Source organism: Falco naumanni, chromosome 9, assembly GCF_017639655.2.
Source record: "Falco naumanni isolate bFalNau1 chromosome 9, bFalNau1.pat, whole genome shotgun sequence".
In the NCBI taxonomy this organism is placed as follows: domain Eukaryota; kingdom Metazoa; phylum Chordata; class Aves; order Falconiformes; family Falconidae; genus Falco; species Falco naumanni.
Genome location: NC_054062.1, coordinates 153,252 through 179,760, shown reverse-complemented (window position 1 = coordinate 179,760; position 26,509 = coordinate 153,252). Strand labels below are relative to the sequence as shown.

The 26,509-nt window shown below is 40.0% G+C and overlaps 1 protein-coding gene across 21 annotated transcripts in view; it reads right to left on the bottom strand.

Moving 5' to 3' along the window:
- The window catches only part of FNBP1 (formin binding protein 1), a 110,378-nt gene that overhangs the window by 15,566 nt on the left and 68,303 nt on the right, over positions 1 to 26,509 (bottom strand). For 6 of the 21 annotated variants that reach the window (XM_040605454.1, XM_040605459.1, XM_040605442.1 and 3 more), the window contains 6 exons: positions 20,620 to 20,748; positions 18,878 to 19,024; positions 12,639 to 12,836; positions 11,082 to 11,264; positions 5,198 to 5,284; positions 1,924 to 1,938 (listed from right to left, as the gene is read on the bottom strand). In XM_040605454.1, the coding sequence (XP_040461388.1) occupies positions 1,924 to 1,938; positions 5,198 to 5,284; positions 11,082 to 11,264; positions 12,639 to 12,836; positions 18,878 to 19,024; positions 20,620 to 20,748 (759 nt within the window). The remainder of the gene's footprint in view (positions 1 to 1,923; positions 1,939 to 5,197; positions 5,285 to 11,081; positions 11,265 to 12,638; positions 12,837 to 18,877; positions 19,025 to 20,619; positions 20,749 to 26,509) is intronic. The other 15 variants (XM_040605447.1, XM_040605451.1, XM_040605448.1 and 12 more) reach the window with 10 other exon arrangements.

The window sequence follows — 26,509 nt, the reverse complement described above, 5'->3', positions numbered from 1 at the left end:
TGCCTGAGACTAGGAGGTGATCTCACTCAGGACTTTATTCCATGCTCAGTAATTTGCCATCATAACAGAAGCTACACAGTTCTTCCCCCAAAAAGGAAGAGTCAAGGACCAATTTTTGCACATGCTGGGCACACTTCATGCTCTCAAGCAAAAGCACATCTGGCCTATCTCTCAAGTAGTGAACACTGCCTAAATTTTTAGAAATGCTTCAACAGTGAGGTGGGGGTGAAATCTGTGCTATTTTTGATGTACTATATGATAGGACCAGCAGAGCCAGTGCTCACTAGATTTCCTTAATAAAGACACTGGGATTTAGGATGCAAATTGTCCTGAGATGAAGGACTGTGAAAAAAGAGGCAGTTATAACCAGCTGCTGTGCTGAAGCTACATATGGGGAGAGAACAAAGTTTAATCAGCCCCAGTTTTGCCTCCTGTCCAGCTAGGATGTGAGAGGAAGTTACAAACAAGCCGATTTCCTCTGCCTGGGGTACATATGGGCCTCAGCTCTCTCTGCACATCTTTACAATTTGTGCAATTCTTGGGGAGAGGCCAGGTCAGCCATTTATTTCAGGAGGATTTATTCTTACATACAGAGGCTTAGCTCAGCTACACAACACACTACCATTGTGACCAGGAAAACAACAAACAGAAATCTCTGGTATAAATGTGCTGGAGTATCAGGACAGTGGCTCGGAACAAGGAACAAGGTTTGCAAGTAAGCCAGACACTTCCATCATTCCTCTGACCTACCACAGGTCTTCACTGAGAAGTAATATTGCTAATGGAACCCAAGCAAGTCACTGTGTTGACAAGAGCAGCAGCAGGACCTGAAACCTCCAGAGCTACATGGTCTATGCATTTCCTACAAATAAGATGCTATGAACAAAACAGGTCCACAATGACACATCCAAGAACAGCACATGTAGGGGAAAGAGAGCACCTAAAGGCACTAAGCGGTGAAGAAGAAGAAAATTTGCAAGCTAATGCAGTTAAGGCACTACTGCAGATCTTCTGAAGCACTCCAAAACTGCAATCAGTCATGTGCAGCTCTTGCATGCTTGCGTGAAGTGGGTCAGCAAACCAGTCACGTTCTCCTTGTGACTGGACTCTCAAAGGGCAAAGGAATTTAGACAAGCTGTCAGGAACCTGTCAAGGTGTGGAGTATCTCAAGTAATACAGTACCTTGTGTATTACGCTCAGAACACAATTTGCTTTCTCAAATATGTTCACCCCTTCTCTTTCCAACTCAGTAAACATATCATCTTACCGTAGTTCAAGAAACCTTCCCAGCTGCATCCAAGATAGAATTTAGGATTCATATATATATGTGTATCTTTCCGTTTGTGAATTCAAGTCAGACTGAGTTAACCTTGTTGGTTACGGTTTACAGAATTTAATTAATACCATTATTAGTTATTCTTCAAGGACTACACAGGGCTATAAAATGTAGCTGGTAATTATGCAGATTTCCAGTAATATCTGGACACGGAAAGCAAATTTTGCAGCTCTGTTACACAAAAAAGGCAAACATTTCTCTCTGGAAAAGGTCCAGCAAGCACAGAGATTTTTTGTTGTTGTTGTTGCTGTTTGAATGTTTTAATGTAGATTTACACAGTAGCAGAATTACTTGATACCGTTTTTCTACATTTTCATAGCCCTAGATTATAAAAGTGGAAACTAAACTATTTATTGGAGTTAATTTTTAGCATCTTATTAGAAAGACTGAATTCTGATCACCTCTATTAGACTCCAGACCTGTGTATTCAGAGTTATCTGATAAATTTCAAAAAAAAGCAAACACAAAGAAGAAACAAATTTAACAGTTAATTTCAGCGTCATGTCATGTGTGGCACAGTGCACGTTAACACACACACAGAAAATTGTGATTAAAACACAGGACAGGCATGCTGTAAATGTGCTTACCAGCTTGAGAGAAAGCTTCATGGAAAAATTGGAGAGATACAGGGTGGGGGGAGAAAGAGAAAAAACAACAGTGCATCAGTAGAAGAGGAACATTTTCAGACTGATGTTACAATAAAATGACACATAATCCCCTTGCTGTTGGAAGGCAAAATGGGTAACACTAACAGATCTGTGCAAAAGTTCACAAGGTGGGCCAGCGTTATAAGTCAGCTGCCGTTTCCTCACCAGAAACAGAAATGGAGAAGCATCATATCTCTACACGTGTGCTTTACCACTGCAGGTGAACATCTTGCCTGGATTGCCTTATTTAGAGAAGCTACAACAACAGTTACTTTTCTCATTACAGTAATATCTCTGAAGAGGGGAAAAAAAATCAGGACTTGCAAACGTTGCAGGTCACTTCAGATCAAAAATGTGCTGAAATGCAGTCACAACCATCAGCAACTTTATGCAAGCGCTTAAGAGAAGGGGGGGTAACAGCTAGCCAAGACTCAGTGAAGAGGTAAAGTATGGCATTTAGCCTCCAGCAGCAAAAAGCACAATGGGATCTCCTCAAATTCCCTAGCTCTCGAGCCTACGTCCAAAGGACAACATCCTTGAAACGCAAAAAACCTGTTGATTGCGTACAGTGCTGTCCAGTCACACATAGTCATTTCATGTTCTTGAACAATTCAAAACCAAATGCTCAGTCTCAGACATACTTTGGCTATACAGTCACAAAAGGTCAGGACCAAGAAGGAGGGAAACAAACAAACCAACCTATTCTCTTTACACCAGATTGATTCTATGACAGTGTGGTAAGACATTATCCAAGCTCCTTCTATGATACACATGATCTAATCCTTCAAAAGTTACCACATTTCCTTGTACAGAGCCAAAACATTATCTTTAGTTACTCTGGGAAAGTAAGGCTAAAAATCAGTGTTTTTTTTAAAGAGCCTACAGAGTAGCATGTAGCAGCAGATGCCTCTGCCCTGCATCGTTTGCACACACAGCTCTCAGCAGCGCTGGGGGGCCTCAGAAATTGTCAGGTGAACTAATGTGCCCAGCAGCTGACCACCAAAATTATCAAAGCCTCCTCCAGTGTTGCAAGACGTTACAACAGCTGCAATTCAGAAGGTTCTCCAAGAGACAGGGAGACTAACAGTGTTTTTCTCTTCTGTGTCAGGGAGCACAAGATAGCTGCTGGTCAAGACATAAAGCCAGAATTAAAACGAGAATCAAAATTACACCCAACCTTCTCCTCCAGCAGTCTGCACTGTGCCTGTCCTACCAGCTCTTTGGGGACAGTTGTGAGATGCTCCAACTATGCAAGAAACTTCTAAGTGCATATGTACACATGCTCGGTATTAAAGCCAGTTGAAATGAACTTGGAAAACACCTCTCACTCCAGGCAACGGTCTGTACTGTCAGACTTCTGAACTTCTTTCCATTCCCAAGTTCTCTGCTGTTTTACTACCAACAGATCCTGGGTATGGTGCACTTAAACAGATACTCCATTTTTAGCAAAAACACAGTTCATTAGGATTGGATTTAAAATAAATAAAGGTGGCTCCACACCTATGATGTTTTTTACAGCATGATTTAAAGAAATACTCATTTTTCAAAATAACGATTACCATTAGTTAACCAGAATTTGTACAGCAACACATGCCAGCCATTTAAGGAAAATATATGGCTTTGAAATAAACAGTGAAATGCTTCATTCGAACTGATGCATTCAATGGCAATGCAACAGTTAAACTTCCTTCTGAAGTTTAGTCCATTAGGAAGTAAACACATGATAATAGTCACAGTGCAATGAAGAAATTCACTCTCTCAGCTATGAGGCCATTAAAAAAAAAGGCAAACAAACCCAATCCATTTGAGAGAATAAACATACAGGAAGGAAAAAGAATGATCTCAAATGTGCTGCTGAGGAAATTCAGCACAGGCAGCTTTTGTTTGCGTAATTGCTTTAGCACTCCTGTGAACTTTAGCATAGACATGACAAGCACAAACTGAGATCCTTGTACATATATACAGACAAGACTCATGGCGCAGAATAAATATTTACCTATGAAGCACTCTATAAAAGGCACAAATGTACGCTACATGCGCTAGTTGCTAAACACTACTTGCTCTAAAGGAACTATACTACTGCAAAGAACCATCTGCATCAAGACTATTCTTTTACTGTAAATTCAGCAAATTTGAAAAGTATCATAGACACTGTATGCCGAATTCTTATGCTGTTAAGTATGACAAAACCAGAGAACTTATTAATAGCATTATCAAATAGTGCATCAGGGATTGTTATAATCAGTACAAATCACAAAGCAGATCATAGACTGGAAACAATGAAATGCTGAAATAAGTCATATTCAGTTTTCCATTTCTGCGATGTGTTGATAATTTTACATGGCAGCAATTCAGTTTCTATAAACAAATATAAGCAGACGGAAAATAAATCTGCATTAAACACTAAATAACTACTTTTGCCCATTCTGTTGGGTTTGCAAAGCTAGAAACGTGCTTATAGCACCTGCGAGAACAGGGACACTTTCCCCCCGAATGATGAAATAAGTTATATTTCTTCAAAACAAGCAAATCTGTTTCAAGCTGTAGACTTAAGTAAGTCTAGCTTAGTCTTGCAGGGAAAAAATGAAGAGGCTAAGAGCCACAAGCTTCAATAACACATGAGAGAGCATGAAAGCCAGCAAGTCCATGTGTTATTGGACAGTCACCGACACTAACCTCACTTACAGAAGAGAGGGTTGAAATAAATCACTGGACTTCCATACAACCAGGAGGGTAATTTTACTTCTCTTAGTGGTCCTGTAACAATCTCCCCATACTCTGCTTTATCAAGGTATCAGATTTAGAGGTCATATATCTCGATTCCATGAACTATCATCATTACAGAGTGTTCAGGGAAGTTTCCAAAAGCTCTAGGGAGTGCTCCACAACCACAGCACAGAAAGTGTCACTGCACTGCTGTAAATCATGATGCTCAGGACTGCATTCATAAAATAATTCAGAATAAATGCATGGAACCTGTTTGTAGTACTTACACTGAATTTCACAGGTCCAACTACCTTAATTGTGCCAATTTCAGCATTTCCAAGACACATATCTTTCCTGCACATAACAGTGAGCTGCAACTTGCATCCCACCAAATTTTCCTTTTATCTTTTACAAAGCACATTTCCACAGCACACACTAATGGCATTGTAAGTGGGGTTAGCGACTGTGCAGCAACGGTATGGGCTGATCACACCATACGTGGACTTACAACATATTCCCTAGCCTCAATGGCACACGTGGGTGTCCCTAAAGTCCTCTTCATGAGTTCTTTGTGAATATACAAAGACTGTGTCTGCTGGTGAGTCAGCAAGAGAAAACACACATCTGTTACACTGGAATGAGCATCGTACCTCTGTTTACTGCTTCTACAGCAAAAGACAGCTTGGCATTTAAATAGCCTTTAAGTGCAAAGTGGAAGCTCCCTAGAAACTGGGTGAATATTAAGTGTTTAGCATTCCCACAAAAATCAGAAAATATCAGATTTTTAAATGGTAACTTAAACACACAAGGTCAAGAAACATCTCTCTCTGTACTAGAATAAACCAGTTTTAATGACCCCACCCGCCAAAAAAATCCTGGCCTTGGCACAAATATATACACTTGTGCTAGAAAAACAAGTATTCCCGGGGCAGGGAATAGAGCAGGTGCAAGAAGGGGTGGCTTGCCGTTTCTGCATGCTGACAGAACAAAGCACTGACCACTCAGGCAGACCAACAGTTAAGTGTCAAAGAGAGAAGACTGCACAGTGTGTCACAGAGGCAAAATGGGAAGGTAAGGGAAAACATTAGCTGCTACAACAGAAATACAATTACATTTTAGTGAAGCCAACAACTTTCATTAAAAACGAAACCACAAAAGCTCCTCCACAAGCCTTACGTTCGAACCATCTGGAGGCTGGAACTTGGATAACAACTGTAGTATCTCCGTCCCAGCTCCCAGACCCATCCTCTCTGCTTAATCACAACGCAGTCTCCAAAGTAAGAGAGAAGAGGAAAAACCCCACAGTGCAATGCAGAGTAATTCAAAGGTGTAAGTTCTACCCCTGGATTTTGTTAGTTCAGAAGTATTGCGGTTCAAATAAAGGTGCTGATGTTATTGCTGCTACAGCAATAAAATAAAAGAACATAAAATTAGTTATCTACTAGTAGCATACCAATTTTAATTTGTCCTCAAAATGGAATTGGAAAAAGCAGAGCAAGCATAAATGAAATTATGACTTATGTAAGTGGTTCCTCAGTTTTCGTACTCTTGGCTTCAAATCAACTCTGTCTCCTTAGGGAAGCTGAAGTGTTATAATACTTTTATACTGCCTTTGTAAAGAGTTATTAGAAACAACACTAAAAAACTGGGTTTTTTTTTAAAAAAAACAGCCAAACAAAAACAACTCCCCACAACCCACCCCCCCCCCCATCTAGTTCTGATCCTTGATAAGTGCTGTAACACTTCTATGGTATTGTCTATAATGGACATTTCTGCTGTTGAGGTTTGAAGAAAGAAGCTTTGAGGAAAACACAAAACTATGATTAGAAAACCATAGACACCGGCAAGAATCGGTACCCAATTTTTATTATTTTTTTTGAACAGACAAGGATTTCATATTGGCAGCAACCACTGATACCGGTATTGGTGCCTCTATATTCAACTTGCATCTGTTGTAAGTTCTTCAGGCATCTGCTTCAAGATTCATTGCATTTTTGATTTGGAAGCAAAATTAAAACCAGACTGGGCACAGGACATATCATTACTAATTATATAATTCATTTCAACAGTCACCAGTGATTTTTTTTTTACTTTAGTTTTGTAACTTTTCTTTTAAAATGCAACAGAAGATGCTAAGCAGAAATTTTATATAAGGAAATCATAAAACATACTGCCTCTCCAGACACGTTCTGCTCCCAAAGATTTCATGGAGGAATTGTATGGGAATCCATTCACTCATCATTTGTTTCAAGGATCAATTAAAATGTGCAGTTCTGCTGCTGGTATTTATCTTGTTAAGGTCTTGGTATCTACTGGACTTGTTCACATTGAGTTCCTTTTTCTTCACTTATTCCTTAGTAAGTGCAAAAAAGGAGTACGATCCAGTTTCCTCTGAAATAAACAAATTGTTACCCTGGCTTTGTAGGATTTAAGAGCTCAGTTTATCAACAAAGCCAGGAAGACCTCCTTGACAATTCAGTTGAATACTGTAAAATAATACTCAAAATGCCTTGTGGTCACCTTTACTGCAAGGTGTCTGGCTGGAGTAGAATTTTGCCTGTGAACAAAACCAGCAGTGCGGAGACAATACTCAGAGCAAATAAAATTACTCTGTGTCCAAAGCCAAGGACCCATTACACTGTGCTGTCCTGCTGGCTCCCTGCATGACCTTTCCAAAAGTTGCTTCACTAATGTACTTCTGTACAGATCAAATGTTCTTCTGTCAATGCAGTCTCCCTCTATATCCTCCTGATTTCTTTAGTGACATCACAATTTGGTATTTGTAACATTACCGCTCATGCTCCTGAGCAAAATTCAGATGCTTTTGGATTTGACAGGGTGGATGGAAAAGAAACGATAATAGGAAATCTTACAGAACTTAATATGGTAAAAGCAGAATTAACAGTATTGTCTAGCTATACTGAATATAAAGGGGGCCATATCAACCACATCAGCTGAAACAAATCCCAACCATTCATTTTTCTTCTGATAAACGAACAGGACTTGGGGGTGGTTCTTGATTTTTTTTTTTGCCTGGTTAGAATTCCTTTATTTCTGAAGGTCATATGGCATTTTCATGATCTTCTAGTCTGACCATTTGTATAACACAAATCACATTTCATAGGTCCTTGGTGAACTTGACAAGTTTCCAAATCAGACTGAGCAAGCTGCCTGAACTTTGCAGCCTCTCCTACTCCAGATCTGTAGATGAACCAAGTGGCCTGAATTTGCCCCTCTGGAAAAAAGAGACAATGATCTGAACACTAGCCTCCGACTCCACAGGTTGAATCAGGCAGGAAAAGTATTTACATACAAACATCCTAGTAGCTAACAAGGGAAGGAAACAAAATAGAAAGAGAACATAGTGAGAGGATTAAACAAAGATGTAGCAATAGCCTTTCCTTGCACATTTTCAATGAATGTGTCAGCCGAAATTAGAGGGATGCCACAGAAGACTACAGGAAACTGTTCTCATTATTTCACCTTTCACACAAACCACTTAAACCCAGTATGGTACCCAGAATTTGTAAGACTCACTTGGACTTCTCAGATAGTTAATAAATAAAACAATGGCCTTCCTTCAAGAAATATTAAAAGCAATTAGTTATAATTGCTTATATGGCCAAATACTACGTAAGAATTTGTACATTTGAAATACAAACTTGTGAAGTGCCCATGGAACTACAAGCTAGTATTTTAAACCAAGTCAGAAATGTTCAGCACTATCTTCAACGATCTGTTCCATGAATGGCACTACTGAAGCACTAGATTGCAACACAAACCCCTACCTCCAGCAGTGCCTTACTCCCCAAAGTGTCTCAGCGCTACCCCAATATGAAGACGACTGCTGGATGCCTGCCCGCCATAGCAGGTGTTGCCAAGGCAGCCACTGCCTAGCACGTCCTCCAGGTCTGCTGCTGCAGAAGCAGAACTAAAAGACTGTCTTCCCCTATAAAAGCCACTGTGAAAAGATGCTCAGAGTCAAACTGCAACTGAGGGAAAGCACATTTAACAGAACCTGCCTTTGGACAACTTAGAAACTTCCCGCTTCCCCCGGGAAAAGCACCAAAATTGTGAGGGTTTTGTGTTCTGAATGTACCATTAAATGGCAATTCCCTAGCAAAGAACTGAAACCCACTCTCTATAAAACATAAAACATTTTTTTTTTTAAACGTACTGTCTGTAACCACATGAGACAAAAATACTGTTTGCAACACAACACCGTTCTCAGTTCTTTGTAACTAACCACTGAAGTTCCACACTGAAATAATTCATACTTTTCTACAACTCTAGCCCTCAGTCCTAAATGTCAATGCAGTCCCCAGAGACAATTTGGGCTCTTTAAAGTAGTCACTTCCTTGCTATTGGTCTGCTCCAGAAAAATGTTTTAAAATACAGAACACTTGTGTCTCCTTCCTGTAATTTTTATAGGAAGAAATAATTCTAAGGACCTTACCTTAGGAGCCAAAGCCATGCTATGCCAGCTATTTTTCAGCACAACTCAGCCACGTGTAGCTTCTGGGAAGATAAAGTCTTCCTTTTCTTTGAAAACCAGAAAATTTTATCTCAGGGACCTGTCATTTTACTTACTGCATATGAAGTCCACCAATGAGAGTACTGAATTCAACACAAACACTTCAACATCAGTTTACCCATATAGCCACAGCTGGTGTCAGCAGCAGGAACAGAACAACTGACCTAGGAAAATTCAGGCCATGTTTCCTACTCTATCAGCAGTGAAGGAGATGGGGACAATCAACTTCTAACAGCAGTGATGTGTCACAGAATGTTGATCCAGTTTGATCTCCACCCAGGTGAACCCCCAAGGGTCAGCCATGGAGGCTTTCAACTTCTTTGCACCGTACAATACATAAACTAGCACCTAACACACTGCTCTTCAGCTGCTGGCAGGGGAAAACCCAAACCCTAATCCCTCAGAACCTCTCATCTAGGTTGTGGAATTTGCATACTAGACTGATAAAGCCTTTGCACACAGAATATAATTTTAAACTGTGTGCATCAGAGCACTGGGAAGAGAAAGTATGTGCAGAAACCAACGAAGTCTGTGGACTTAGTGGGAAATGCCCAGAAAAAGAGATCCTGGCTTACAATTCTACATGCTAATGCATGTAGGGAAGGCTCTTTAGTAACCTCTCATTTAATATCTTTCCTCCATAGTTTGCAAGAATAGCAGCTATTACTGGCTATTACAAATAGTTTTTCAACTTGGTATTTTTGCAAAAATATTTCATTGACATATAGGGTGTCATGAGTAAAACCTGTGGAGAAAACCATTTAAAACAAATGAGAAAAAGTTAAAAGAGCATGGTAGGATTTTAATTTTTCTGTGGACACTTTAAAAGTTCTTTAACCCACATCATCTGTTCAAGGAGGCCCAAAGGCAGATGCAGTAAACTTGTTGGGAAGCAGGATTCTTAGACTGTCTATAGGAGTCAAATCAATCCTTCTTATCTTACTGAAACTTCATGCTACAGGATGCAATTAAGGTCCTGGAGAAGTGTCAGCCCCAAAGACTTAGAGCAAATTGTAATCAAGGTAGCTGCAGGGAACATTAAATTAAGGGCCCCCTCCAGTCTCCACCCACATGGCAGCCCTGGTTTAAAGCACACCTACCATTGAAACAACTTTGTTACCACCTAGAATCAAGTTAATCTTTCGCATCTCACCTGTTTTCTTAAGACCCAGAGCTTCGCAAGAGCAAAGCAAGCTACCATTGCAGCACTTCAAGCACAACCTGAGGCCAAGCGTCTGGAACAGCAGCTGAACACAGAAGCATACTTGGCCATAAAATACAGGGAAGTCATCTTCCCACTACAACAGCAAGAGGTGTCAGATCATCTCAGGGCAATGCCTGAACTTGCACCAACTGAAATCAGATTTATTTTCTAGAATCCCTCCTAACTTACTCTCTTCCTCCTGACACAGACATCGAGCTGAATCCACCGTGCAGAGAGGAAAACTTCTCACATTAAGGTGACAACACATAGCATCAGGATCAGAGTAAACCTCTGAATGGTGCTCCTGCAAACCTGCTCTGCCACAGACATACAGAGGGCTACTAAATTAATTACTTTGACTTCTCTGTATTACTTAATTTCAGCCTTTCCTTCCATACTTTGGACAATCCCTCCTCCCTCAAAATGGGTAACTTCCATCAGCAACTGTACCTTTTGTGGTTTCATTGTTGGGTTTTTGACTAAAATGGCTTTATAGGTTGGGATTCCTTGGATTTGTCTGCATGTTATGATAAAACACAATGGATTCATTCACAAAACAAAACAAGTTTTTACGTAACAGAACGTGCAATAAAAGCGCAAGAAAGAAAGAAAAGAGAAAGAAAGAGAGAGAGAGGTATCCAGAGGAGAACTTACCCCGCGCTTTAGGCTCCTGAAGCAGTGGATTTTGGGTTTGGAGGTCATGAACTCGTTGAAGCGATGGGAGAGGGGTTCCTTTTGCTGCTTGGGAGACTGGGGGCCGTTGGGAACAGCAGAGGGTGAGGCAGAGGCAGGGGGAGGAGGAGGGGGCTGATGAGGGGATGTTAAAAGGGACATAAGCTACGTATAAGAGATGGAGAAGTGACAGAATAAAAACCAAAATAAAAAGATAAAACACAAAACAAAAATAAGCATCAAAACCAATATTTGAAATCCAGAGAAAAAAAACCCAATTAAACAATTAAATATTAAAAGCTATGGTTCAAAAGAGGAGAGAAAGGGGTATTTAAGAGTTGTGTTAAATGAAGAGTGTAACAAATGGAAGTTTTAATAAGTGAAGCAACAGAAGAGTAGCACAAAAGTATTTTGACAGGAAGCTCATGCAGACTCTTCCATGCAGTGCTATCCCCATAAATTGCCCTGTTCTGCCCTGTGGACAGCTCTGAATAATGCATATGGATACAGCTTTCAAATACCTGAATTTAAATGGATCAGATAAGGAAGGTACCTTAGTGCCCAGTAGCGTTTCTATTATCTGGAAAACAACAAACCACATTCCTTCCTGCTTTCAAATCACACCTTAGTAACGAGCATCACACTTTCACTTTTACAAATTATTCTATAAATTTGCTCAGGAATTAGTCCTGGGTTTTGTTTCTGGCTACACTGATGTAAGCACCAGAGAGCTGAGTTCTCTCTTATACTAGCACAACAGGACTGACCCATTTTGAACAGGTAGTTTTTTTGACACTAATTAGGAGAAGTGGCTTGGTAAGGGTCAGAGCAAGGGTGAGATCAAAACAACGAAGCTTCTCTGCGCTTCCATCAGTGTTAGCAAAAACCGATTCAGTCCAGTCACCCTGACACATTCTAGTAACCCCAGATAAATACTGCCATGCATTATGGTGTAAAATATGACAGTGAAATGAAAAAGGTTTAATGGATACATAAGTTAATATAGTCTTTTAAAAAGTCAACTGCTCAGTTAGTTATGCTCCGTTAGTTGTGCTTAAGAATGAACCACAGCAATTCCTTGTTGCCAGCCACCCGACTGCTGAACCCAGTGCACAGGCTGAAAAACTAATGCAAATGAAAAGCTATGGAGAGTTCTAGAAGAGTCAAAACAGTAATGCCACATTAAAGCTTCCCAGAAGTAACAATGTTAGTTCGCACACATGGCACTAAGTAAGTGGTATACAATTCCTTCTCTGAGTTAGGAGCAGAAATGGACCATGGCAGAGACGTGACAACTAAAGTTAAATTAATATAAAAACGGCAACATAATTAAAGAAATTATACAAGAAAAAAAATTAAAGATATAAAGAAACTTACGCAACCAAAGACTGCAACAAGACACCATATTAAGACATCTATTATTAACTTTCTAAATCTAAAATTATTTTTAAAGAATTGTAACTGCCAGGATTACTAGACAAGAAAGAAGTTATTGACTATGCACATACTAGCACCAAGCTCAAGTTTGCAAGTCAGTACCTTATTTTTCTTGATGAATGGCCATAACTTGCCCTTGGATTTGCCACCAAATTTCAGCTCAGACTTCCCATCCCCTCTGGAGTTAGAAAGGCTGGATTCTGAGACAGTCCGCTTCATTGGCTGTGTGAAATCCTCAAAGTCGATATCTCCTGGAGGCTCAAATCCTGATTTAAAGGCTTCTATTACCAGCTGCGAATCCTGTGATGGGACAGATCCAGTAAAAAGTAAACACCTCAGGTGAGGGCTGCCATCAGGTTGGTGGCATAGAAAAACAGTACAAGGACAAGAAAGTTTGTCTGTGTGGGAATCAACTCCGACAGTGACCACTCTTATTTCTGGGAACGAAGAGCCTTCCAGACCTCAGGACCAATACAAGTCTTTCCACCTCCTGCTCCAAGATCAGAGCACTTTTCTTGGACCTATTTCTGCTACCATGATGTGCTTTAAGAAAAAAACTAACAAACCGACCCAAACACCTAGGCACAGCATCGTGTCCTACTAAAACAAAGCACTCTATTGTGTAAAGTTAAATACTACCAGATATTGAAGCCATAAATGCAGTTCAGAACACACCACACATAAGAAAAGTTTGCAACCTATGTCACTCAGAATGTATTACAACTAGGAGCATAAATGGCTACAATCCATTTCCTAATAATTTCTAAATAAACAATCAATCTATGGAAATAAAGCAGGTGAGCTTTAGTCTCAAACAGTCCATTATTCCTGTTATGAAACTCCAGTCCATTCTGCAAAGGTATCACTGAGTCCAGTCATTACTCAAAACACCAACAGACAAAAAGCAGAGGACTACGGCCTATTTAGGAAAATACAAAATACGTAACTATCATTAAAGCATAGGTCATTGTAGTTAACTAAAGATGGTGCTTAGGAAGACTAAACTCAGGTGTCCTCACTCCAGTTTGCAACTGAGCTGTACCACCCCTGAATCTGACCACAGCCTAGCAATGTTTCACTTCTCTTTGTTTCATCTCCAACACAAAAAAAAAAATGAAAATACTGATCTTTTAAATATCTTTTAAAGGCTCTTTCATGTCTATTGGTAAAAATGAGTAAGAGCTCATTATTTTTAACTTTACTGACTAGAAAAGCAATCACACTTCAGTAACTGAACGGATAACTTAAGTGACTCATAATGAAGATCTAAGGTATAGAATTGCTGGGCATGCAGCTATAAGCAAACAAGTGGAAAAATCCCAATACATACTCCTATATAAAGGAGCTCAAGTGATCATACTGCCACAAGCTGACAAGTTGGTGCCTGTGAACTCTGCTACAGTAAGTCGCAGAAGCTTATCTTACGAGCTTTACTTAACAACTGAGCAGTCCAAGGTCATGCAAGTAGCCCAACACCTTGGTGCAGGCAGTAGCTGGGAACTCCTCACACTGTCATTGAAGCCACATTCCCTTGTGGCACTACTAGGAGTGCTAGATGCAAATCAGCCACACACTGGCTGTATATTGCGTACAATGGTTTCGCTCTCTTCATCCCCCCCTTTTTTTTGACAGAGGGAAAAGGAAAAATAAATAAAAGCAAGAACAATATGTAGCATTTTTCCTAGTCGGGTCTACAAACAATTAATTATACGTAAGCTCAAATTCATACCTCAGCTTGCCAATTACATTTAAATCTAATGAACTCAGAAAAAAAAAATATTTTAATGCACTTCATCTACTTGACTTCTTGTGAAGAGAGCTTTTTATTTCATACTGTTCTGACAGTTTTCTTCTAAGATCATTAGAGAAACTGTGCCACAGCACACAAATATCTCATTAGCCTTCGAACTTGTTGCTTTGAAGGCATTTCAAAGATTCTGCTTCTGTCCATATGTAAAACGCTATTCATGATAAATCTGTTGGGATATAAACATATCCAAAGGCCAGCCTCAACTGAGTAAACCAAAGATATAGGAAAAGCTTTGCAAAAGTCTTCAAGGGATTGCGAAGAAAGCTAGGATTCAGGATCCTCAACCTATCAGGGTGCACCGCGAAATTCCTACACAGCTTTTAGGGACGTAGACCAACATGTCCCATTATCTTGTCCTAGCTGACAATAAAACTTTCCGAGATATAAATATTTTAATTTTAATAATAGTTACGAAAGATGAAGAGGGAAGAGAGCAAAGACTATAAACCAGGGGTCCTCAAACTATGGCCCGCGGGCAGGATACGGCCCCCCCAGGGTCCTCAATCTGGCCCCCAGTATTTACAGACACCCCCACTGGGCGCTGAGGGGGGGGGAAACCAAGCAGCCGCAGATGACTGCCTGCCACTGCATCCGCGCCGGCCCCCGGGTTAAAAAGTCTGAGGACCCCTGCTATAAACCATACACAAGATTATATTAAATACTCCATTAGTATTTTATCCTATGCACGGAGCTTTTCATTTTTTCCTCTTAATTTTAGTGTTCCTTCCATTTAGTCAAAACTCCTTCCACTACAACAGAGCTAAAAATAACTAGCATGCTCCATATATCACAGAGATAATGTCATAACAGGAACTCCAAAGTCCATAATAAATTAATTTTATCTGCTGCTACAGTCTTCTGAAGCAAGTTCTGTATAGGTTCACCTAGCAGTCACTACAGCTTACCCTTGCAACATAAGCTCTGTGTTGTCAGACTTCTTAGAAAAAGGACATGAAAAATAAGCAAATTTATAATTGCACTAGAAAGACAGGACTAACCAGTATTCCCAGTTGAATCCAGACAATTCCTATAGCTATTAGCAGGAATTGTATACACCTCAGTGAGGGCATAAAGCAATCTTATTCACACAGTTTCAAATGTAGTAACTAAACCTGAAAGACTGGCCATTTTGCAAGTGGGCCTGAGGCAGAACTTTGTAATATTTAAGCTGCACAGAATACAGGAAGTATCGTCTGTCCCATATGTCGTTCTGGTTCTTAAGACTATCCAATGAAATAGGGGCCCTGGAAGAAAAGTGATCTTCCAGAATCCTGCTAACATCCACAGAGGGAAGGAACACAGAGCTGGCCACAGAAAGGAAGCCTGTTAGTACCCCAACACTTCCATAGTTTCAAAGTCTCTATAGAAAGACTCGTTTACTATTGTACTATACAATTCTGATGCAAGAAACCATAGAGGTTCAGAAACAATAGGAACCCCACCTTCATAGACCAATGTTCCTAACAAACCTACCCAAAGCTGAAAACTGATTATCAAAAAGCTCCAAGATACCTACCTGAAGTGCAAAGTTGTACTGCTTTTATTTTGTTTCTTCGTGTTAAACAGTAATGTCTTAGCATCAGCTAGCACTATTCTACTGACAGCAAAAGAAGCTGCAGAAATTGCAGGTTCTTACATCCTTTCAGCTAGAGTTGACACAGTTTGGTATACAAGGTAAATTACTAGAATTGGTGTTTTCCCTAACCACACCACCTATGTCACCCCACCTCCCCTCTGATCAATACTTCTGTATCAGTTGTAGTTGTTCCATTTAAAGCTCTGGTTTCTGAACTGAAGTTACTGTACAAAGAGCAGAGCTTTCACTTAACCCCTCCCCTTCTTCAGTAACTCTGTATGTGATAGCTGGGTAGAAAAAAGTGAAAATAAATCCAAAGGATACCAAGAACTAAATAAAAACTCCAAATGCCTTTTGTCAGTGTCACAGTGTCTGACCTTATACATTTCAACTTTGGTGACACTGTAGTTTTGTTTATGTTGACCAGATCCTGGAGATCTCCTCCCAGCTGGGAAACACATGCCTGTGTTGGCCTAGAGTTTCACACAAAGCTTTTCCTGCTCAGCAGGCTCTTGGTTTTGTTCACCATTGCACTAGTTATACTACCACCAGCTGTCCTTGCATTCAACTTCCCTGGAATCTTGACCTCATTTTCAAGGTCGACTACAACAAAGATCTAGTTGACATTCCTACTGAAAGTCTTTCAAACCTGAAAAACATTAGTAAAGGGAGACAACCTTCAATTTGAATCTTTCGAGGAAAAGGAGGCACTCTCCTGATGGTAGCCTAAGAGAGCTCAAACGTACTACTTAGAACATTAAGGGCTGAGACAGAAAAGGTCTGCTGTAACACTCAGCATTAGTGGCAAAAGCAGGACATTTTCTAGAAATAGAGAAAATACAGCTTTTAAATTGCTAGTGTGTGTACCTATGGTCATCCTTACAAAGTGACAGGACCTGCATGGCAGGGTAGAACAAGCTTATCACTTTTATTAGACTCAAGAAAGTTAGAAACTACTGTTCCAGAGATGAAGAAAAAAAATCCTTGATGGTATTTCAGGAAAAAGAACTCTTTATGGACAAAACTTTTTTCCAGACAGAATATGCTAAATTCTTAGTAATTATTCAGATGTGACAAATGTGGTTAAATACATTGTTGTTAGCATGGTGTTTATAGGAGATCCCTCAGTTATAAAAGCTCAAAGCCACCATTTTCTAATGTCATACTGGTGCACGAGCCATTAATCCAACCTACCTGTGTGTGAGAGAAACTAACTTCAATATAAAATTCATGGTGATTCAAACACCTAACTTAAGTCTTGGGCGTGTTTTGCTAAGACCTCACTTGAAGCTTCAAGCATAGGCTTAGATATGAATCTCCCCAACACAATTTCACCACACAGCACCAAAAGCTGTATCTCAAGAAGGGTATGTTGTTCTAACATGGGAATCTGTGCCCCTGTTAAAGAAAATGTATTTTTAACTAAGAAATTTAATGTGCTGAAGCGGCTAAGTGGCAGAACCACGCCTTGTCCCTAGCGTAGCCCTAATCCAAGGCTGGTTTAACACCCAGTCCAGTTAATCGGTGGCAGAACAGAGAAACAACAGATGATCAATTTGTGGACACAGGTGCTCTCAGAAACACAGGTGTTTTTAGAGAAATTGGTGTATGTGAATAGGAATTGCTTGTTCAAAGACTAACTGTGCTTGAAGGAGTGTGTGAGTTAAAGCTGGCAGAAAGAAGATCATGATCCCAGGAGGAGCTTGGAACCGAGGCAGGGACTGGAACCAAATAGATGAATCACTTGGAACAATCAGGTGATGGATTTTCAGAACTGACAATACCAAAGGAAACTTCAAAAAACTTTAGACATTAACTAATGATTTGATAAGTGTATATAAGCTGTGCTGTATCCCTTGGTTCTCTGCCATTCACTGAGGTGGTGGCCGAACTCTGAGTTGTGATTAAAGCAAACCTAGTGGTACCCACGTCTGTGTAAATTTTTCCTTTAACACCCTACTCTGCTTTCTCTCGCCCTAAGGAGTAATCTTCAGATTCCTTGGTTTCTTATGCTTCTCTCTGTGAGAGCAATTGCTGAGCAGAAAGTAGTGGATTCATTTAAAAACTTTAGCCTCAGGCTTACACTGCCAATTAATGGCAGACTCTGGGCATTGAATAGCTCAGAAAATATTCCAATGAAAAAGTTGTATGGGAAATTCAAGCAGCCAGCAATACACACGCTGCTTGTATTTGGAGCACTAATGTGATCCATGAGAAGGGCTGAAAGAGCAAGCAGAGACTTCATTTACAAAGGAAGCAGATCATTCTGAAAACAAAATCGAACACACATTTGCCCTTGTGGTAACTGTACATCAGGAAGTTCAATCAAACCCTTTATCAGCCTTTTTATCAGGAAGGCATGTTTTTACTCCTACAACGATGTTCACAAATCAAGATTTGGAAGAGCTTATTTACAAATTGCTAGCAAACCTCAAATAGCAAAGAAAGATAGGAATTTTGCCATTTGCTTGCAATATTTTTTGTAGCAAACACTTTCAACACTTCCATTGTAGTTATTTTTATAAGAATGAAGACATTTCTTCAACATTCCATTTTCTGACACTTAGACATAGAACTCCCATCTGAGTAAGAATTGGTGATTATTAGGTATCTGGAATTATGTCCACCATCTTCCTTACTCTATGCAGAAGCCTATTCTTCGATTACAGTATTTCAAAACAGTAATGATCCTAGTAAAAGGATAGAATATTTGAAAAAGAGACAGAGAGAAAGAAAAAGTAGAGACATTTCTGCATGTTAAGGAGATTTGGGAAATAATCTGAGCACATCCTGCCTCAGACAAAGTAGCTTGGGACAAGCAGCTATATTTTGGTTTAGTTCTATGACTATAAAGCTCTTGTGCTGCAGCCTGAACAGCCCAGGATTTAAGTTCTCCATATGTAAGTGATCAATACTAAAGATGACAATCAACAATCCAAACAATGCAACACTTACATTCTTGTGATCAATTGATTCCGCAGCTTTTGTTATTTCATCCAGACACTTTCCAATGATCGGGATCACTTGGCGGTCAACCTCTGCAAAAGTTTTCATGGATTCCCCTATCCTCACGATTCTTCTTTCCTCCATCTCTTGTATTTTCTAAAACATTACATTTCATTCAGCTCAAATATCAAGATTAACTTCAGTTTCAACCCATTTTTCTCCCCAGCACACATCAGCTTCTTTAAAATTTATGGTTTAAATATATTTTCAAGAACAAACTAGGGCAGCTGTTTTCATGAAAGCACTAAGGAATATTGCTCCCTCAAACATCCAAATACCATTCTAAAAGTAATCTGTTACTACTACTGAGAATTTTTCAATTAACTTTTTATGTTAAAAATGCTGATTTGTCAAAACCTCAGCTTTAGACTTCTGTAAGGATGGCTCCTAAGGCTTTTAAAAAGAATTTCTGCAATAGTAAATTCTTTCATTTTCTGCGCATGTTCTGAATGATCTTATTTGCATTCCACTTCATAATCCAGGCAAACAAAAATCTTGATGTCTCCCCCTTCTCCTTTTCCCTAGAAGGTAATTTTTGGTTTACAGGCAGTCCTATACATCATGTATTGTTCACACCAGGGCTTCTCAACATGTCCCCTGTTGCTCAATGGATTCAGCACCACCATCTCCAGCATCTATTCCATAAGCCTTTCATTAACAACAGAGGGAAACCTGATATGGCGTAACACTATTATGACAGATTATAACAGGATACAAAAGGACACGAACAGGAACAGCCTGTTTCACCTTAAACTGCAGGAATCTTATGGAATGTTGTCAACTTAACCCCCACTGCCTTGACTGATCCACAAGCAACATGAATTCTTTACAAAACATCTTACTTCAACATCTAAAAGCACTAGAGCTTACTGGTGCCCTGGTAGTGAAAAGGATACATCTGCAGTAATTTAAGCATGCTCACCTACAAATCAGAGTGCTTACCAGATCTAACACTAAATATAAGTATCAGTTATTTCTCATCAGATAAGCATGTGGCATTTTCTCCCTTAAAAAGGTTGTACCACTTCTGATGATTATGACCCATTACAATGGAACAGGCATTTGGAACTTCTGGTCTACTACATTAACAATCTCTCTTCGTTCAGTCAAGTGCAAACACAGATTTTCAGTCAGTATAAACCTGATGGCTTCTTTGTTCTTTCCCTTCAGTCTTTCTTTAGGCACCCCAAGACATAATCAGCAAACTTGCTTAATCTCTTTGACATTCACTACTGCGGAATTATTGGTGGTTTAAATTTAAACATCCGCGAAGTCCGATTTGAAGACAGGTTACAAAGGGCTATGAGGCTTTGCAGATGTAATGATGCCCAGCTGACACCTGCCCCAACAATGCAAATAATGTTCTCATTCCCCAGCTGCATGGACACAAGAGTTTAACAGAGCAAGACTGTGAGGATTCCAAAGACTATTGTAATCTGTCATGACAATTTAATGTCACCTTCCTCATATATTATTGATCACTAGATATCTAGTCTAAGAGAAAGGAACAATTTATCCTGTCAAGCTCTTCATCTCTTCAGCTGGAAGATTCCATATAAAATTTGCTAACAGTGACAAAAATCACCAAAAAGTGAAAGACAAGGTCACAGAATTGAGGCAATGTGCAATATGCCCCTCTGTTCTTACCATAAGATGATGAGCTACTCTAGATCAGTGCTAGCAGCCCTTACCTGGAAGATGTTTGGTATGTGCGTGTAGTAATGATCATGCTGCTCACTGTTGAACTTCTGTAGAGTGGAAGAATATTCTGCTTTGCTGTCTTCTGCCATTTGATGTCGCAGCTGGGCTTGCTGTCTTGCCTAAATAAGTACCAAAATAAATGTATTATTTATATCATCACATTAAATTGCATTGTGTTACTCCTCATTTTATTATCCTTACCAGTAGGCAGCACCAGAACATCAGCATATGGGCCTATGGACGGTTCAGCTTTTGGTTTACTCCCGTTTTGTGAAACATTTAATCTATGTCAAGCATAAGTCTGCAGTGTACACGCTGCGGCTCTTATTTTCTTGTGTTTCAACATGCTATCTCCATGAACTATTTTGCAATCCATGAACAACCTCTCTTTGTACTGCATGTAAAACACCAAAACAAGTTTGCCCCTCTACTAGCCCACTTAATAGGCATGTGCATTTTCTCATATGCTTGTGGACACTCTTCTTGCTCCACTGTATGCCCTGTTGGATGGCACCTACTATGCTCTAATGAACTACAGACCTGTCATCTAGCAGTACTTTTTGGGGAAAGGGAAGCGACAAAAAAAAACCCCAAATCAAACCACAACCGAACAACTACAACCCCACAAAACCAACAAACCAACATGCTTTTGTCTCATTTCACAGGCCTTAGTCAACAAAATCATGACAAAACATCTCAACTCCTCCTCCCCCTGTGCTCTCTACCAAGTCCTTTATCTACACTTCCCTGAATTGTGCTGGCATGAAGTGCACAAGGAAAGGGGAGCCTAGGTAGCAGCTGAGACATGACTCCCTTCTTATTTTAACCCACACAGATGATTTGCTTTGCTACCCAGCATATCAGAGCAACGGGCAATTAACCTCACTTCTCTCCCTAGAACAATCTGTCCCTGAGTGATTCCTTTATATTTTCAGATTCCTCCCCTTACAATTCCTGAGGCCTCCTGTTATCTGTTTTGCTGCCCAGTATTACTCCCTTACTGCCTATCCCATCTGTTTTAGTTGCCTTTTCCTTCCTTGCTGTTGGCCTTCATACAGCAACTCTTCCTCCTCTTCCCTTCCTACCCAGCTCCCTACACCCATGCACCTTCAACAAGTGGGCACAGGACAGGGAGCATTGCTCCCCTCTCATCTACTTCACATTTACCCAGCCAGAGCTCTGCTGCTCAAGTGCTTGCTCCAGTGAGAGCTATGCCATCGACTGGAGTGAGCTCAGGACTTGACTTTGTAAATTTAAACTATCCTAAGTCTGCACTCATTTTCCAGGCACTCACAGAGCTTCCTCACCCTGTGTTGCTGACCTAGCCTTGAACAGTCTTGTGAGTGTCCAGAAAGTGGTCTGTTCCAGTCACCTCCTCAATTTCAGAATAACTCTTTTTAAGAAAAGGGAGAGAAAGCCTGCTTTAAAAACTACTTAAAGCACTTTGAGGTGTTTCAGGGAAAGCACAACAAATAGTTTTAGCATATTTTAAGTGTGCTCCCATTAAAAACAGTTCAGAACAGGGTTATTCTTTGAACTGTTCCAAGAAGACAATAGTTTCCTGACAATAAATCCATGAAATACCCGATCATGGAACATTTTAGCAATCATAACTGGAAGGTAGAAAATTCTGCCAGGTTTCAAATCTCAGTTTTCAAAGAAATAGGCTTCCCTCCCATTTGTCCAGCTAGCAAATCTCACCTAATAATTTATTTCACCTCAATTCAGCTATTTCTTTTGCAAGCAGTCAGTGGTTGGTCCTTGATTCCCTTCACATTCTTTTGACAAAAATAATTCAAGCGCAATGAGTGAATATGGGGCACTGAGTGCAAACAGGAGGTGAAACAGTAGCATCAAATGGAAAAGACTGCAACTGTAACCAAATAAGTCCAATAAAAGACAGATTTTCAACTGTGCTTGTTCCCCTGATGTTTTAACTGTCCACTAAATCCTGTAAAGGATGCATATATAACTTCAGAGAATGTACCTGCTGCAATGAAATTCCAAGAAGCCATATCAATAATTTTCTGCCCAAGTGCTATCTAGCTTATTAAACTTTATCATCCACACATTTATATATAGCTACATTAAATACGAGTGGAAAAGAATATAGCCTTTACTACAAACACAAATTTACCAGAGAAACAAAGTTAGCCACGGAAAGGCAGACAGCTGTAAGAGTAACATTCGCCTGTCTCCCAACCCATTCCTCAAGTCCCAGCTGCTACAGATCAATGTCCATTTGTGAGGCCCATTCTCTTCATCTACCTAAGATCAAACCATTGTTTCAGCTGACTTCTACAATAGCCCCAGTTCCACTCATACAGCTGTATTTTTTTTTTTTTTTGGTTTTGTTTTAAATAGTGCAACTCAGGAATTTGTCCCTTGACTCTATTGTTGAAGCAGAAAAACAAGAAATCCATTATTACACATTTCCAGGCAGATCCAGCAAACATTAAGCCATCAGAGTTCATTTTCATGAGCAAGCTCGTTGGCTGGATGTAAGCAAAGCAAATCTGAGCTAAACATATACAGGAGTAGACACTCGGTTTCCAAAATTATCTTAACTGGTCCCAAATAAGAGGAGGCAGCAGATGAGTAAGTAAAACTGGGTACATTCCAAACCCAAAAATTTTTGTACAAGAGCCCCAGTGATGTGTTGTTTCTCCTGGCCATTTAATGCATTTGGCAAGCTTCAAACAGTTTAGAAGTTTTTCCAATGAGGTTTTTGGACCTTAAAATAAAAACATTTTGAAGTCTAGAATTTTTTTATTACTTCATTTGAATATGTCACTTACTTATCACTTCTTGTATAAACTGGATTATATTTTATAGCTAAGTTCCTTAACTCTGATGAAGCACAGAATGATAAAAATTAGTTGATGGCACTAAGTTTCACATTCAGCGTAACGGATGCAGTGGCCTGGTGCTGCAGAGAATCACAGGAGCTACTTCAGGAGGAATTTATAGTTGAGCTTTACAGAAAATAAATTTTTGGCTCCTTTACCGCTCACTTGCGCATACAAACAGTTTCAGAGAAGATTTCTTTGGGCCTTATTAGAGTTAATATTAAAATATTTGCTCTAAACAGTATTTTCAGGTGGAAAGGCTTTGGAATAATCAGCCTCTGTAAAACCAGACCATGACTTCAGAGGCAAGGGGATGATACTGTGATGCAGCTTTCAGTCAATGTACTCTTTTTGCTGGCCAGGGATGACTGAGCAAGAGCTCACATTTCCAGCACCACATTTAAAACCATGATCCAGATCTTCTACACATTACCAGTTTCTTCAGCTGTAAGAGATGTCAAGGCTAGGTACTCATAATGCAACATAAAATGTCCTCACCTCTTGAAAGGAAGAGAGAATGAGGTCACCTTTCAGCATCACGAAACAACAAAAAAAGGTGTGTATATTTGAGGGATTCGGGTGGAAACGAAGAAAAGCAGTTTGCTTTCAAATCTGTTTTTCTACACGTTTGCAAATGATACACACATTTCGCACGCTCCTCCCCCCCAACATACCTTTGTAACATCCTTTTGTCCCCAAATAAACATGCACAGCATATATACGTACTGCTTCCTCTCCAAAGACTGTTTTTTGTTAAGGCAGTTCCTCTCTGAACTCCTGTGGCAGCAACAGAACCCAAAGGTCACACACCAACGCACTTCTCCTTAAGACAAGCACTGCCAGGGATGAAGGCCAGCCCACTATGCAGCACCATTAACCTTGCAATGCCGATACTGGTAACGGTCAGTTTCCACTGCCACGGCAACCTGATTTAAACACAGTCACACCAGCGGAGTGTCTTCCATAACTAACTCTGAAAGAAAACTCTAGGCAAAGGAAGTGTTGCTCTGATATACTGAACTAGTTAAAAGCACACTAGCAGCAGATAAGGCTGATTACATATGACCTCCTCTCTCACACAAACAATTCAGAATTGCCATTAAACATAATTAAAACCATTTTTTTTCCCTTCCTTTGTACAGCCTTGCTAGTTGATGGGGGAGGATGCAAGACAGTAGCTAACTGTAGGGCTACTATAAAGTAATAACTGTCAAAGTGTTGATATTTAAAATTGGTAGAACTGCAGCTGTCTTCAGAGCTTTAAAGAAAATAAATCAGGCCTCAACAGCACTCCCCTTATGTGAAAAACACCAATAATCTCAATAGCCAAATGAACTGGCAACATGCACTACGGCTTCTATCTCTTCTACAAGGCAGCAAACCCAAATGTCTCAATATTATTTTAGCAACTTTTCCTGTGGATTTTCTACCTAATTGCAAAAACCGAACTTTCAACAGCATCAAGAGTTACTTCCAGGTGTTTCAATCCAGAGACGGCAGGTTTGAGCTAAGTGACAGATGCCAGGATGGGACATTGACGAGACAGTCTTTCATGACTGAGTACTTACAGAAGTATTTCTTTCCCCTTTAAAATAAGAAATTTGTTGACCCTGCAACCCTTTTAGTCTGAAGTAATCCATGTTAGGGCGATATATTTAGCCTGAACCTTCTCATCACCTGCTTGAAAAATCCTACAGTTCAGCAATATGATGCAACTGAAGTAACTACCGGCATATCAGGATAGACAAAAGAATTACAGACAACAAAAGTTCTTCATAATCCCTGCAAACATGCAGCACTAGTAAAGCTTTATCTGCTGATATGAAATCAATCCTAATATTTTATGCCTTTGACCATCAGTCAGAAAAGGAAAATTTAACAAAGAAAGGGGATATACCTGCTTGCATATACCTTCTCTTCCCAAAATCCAGTTTGATATGAAAGGCAAGTGGTGATTAAGTGTAGGAGAAATTTTTTAAAAACAAGTACACTTTTCTGCCATGTCAGTCTCCAATACAGAAAAGAATGAAGGATATTTTGCTGAGAACAATTTTCTAAGACACATTCCAGAAACAGCAACAGGGTCAATAGACACACTGTCTTCTGGGTTTACACAGACAAAAAAGGCAGCTCCACAAGGCTGTTAGGGTGGGAGTGATACGAATAACTGAAAAGGGCAGAAAAAAGCTTTGGCTGCTATTCAGCTGATCCACACTAAGTAGAACAGTTCAACTTCTCAGCAGTCGCTCTTGTCCAGAACGGCAGAGTTTCTAGTCAAAATTTTGGTGTATTTTCATTCTTCCTTCTTTTCTCCCGTTCCCATCCCCCCCTTTTTTTTTTGTTAAACCCAGACAGCATGTGAGGTGCATCACTGCCAGGCCACTGCCTGCCAAAATTGATCCATCTTTAGTAAATCCAAGATCAGACTAAAATGCAAACACCAAAAATCACCCCTGTTACCCCCCCCCCCCCCCCCCAACTACCTGATTCCTTTAAAATAATGATAAAGGCAGACTCAGAAACACTTCACCAATTTCAGCAATGCTTTCAATTGCTTACAGATTTTTCAGCTGCAGGCTCCAGTCTCCCTCCAGACAACCTCACATAGCTGCCCTGCTATGAATGGGCACCATCATGAACAGTGGTGGGGTCCCCTCTTGGAAGCAGCGACACTGGCAGCAATGGCAGAATCATTAATAACAGTGGGAATTCTGCCAAGGACTCTGAAACAGGGCCAGGATTTCAGGCTTTGATTTACATAGCCTTCACTATTTACTATTTTACAATAACCAGTTTGGTGCCTCTGAACTGGCAAGCAGAAAAACGCATTGAAGTTTGCTTTCCTGAAGGCAAGAAGATAGAGCAGGGGGGTGCAAAAAAACCCCAACCAAAACAGACAGGAAAAAACCCAGAGAAATATCCTTACTTTTAAGGTGGGTTTTTTTGTTTGGTTGGTTTGTGGGTTTTTTTTTTGGCGGGGGGACATGCAGGCAGAATCTGAGAATCTGTGGATCCTTAAAATCCTTTGGCT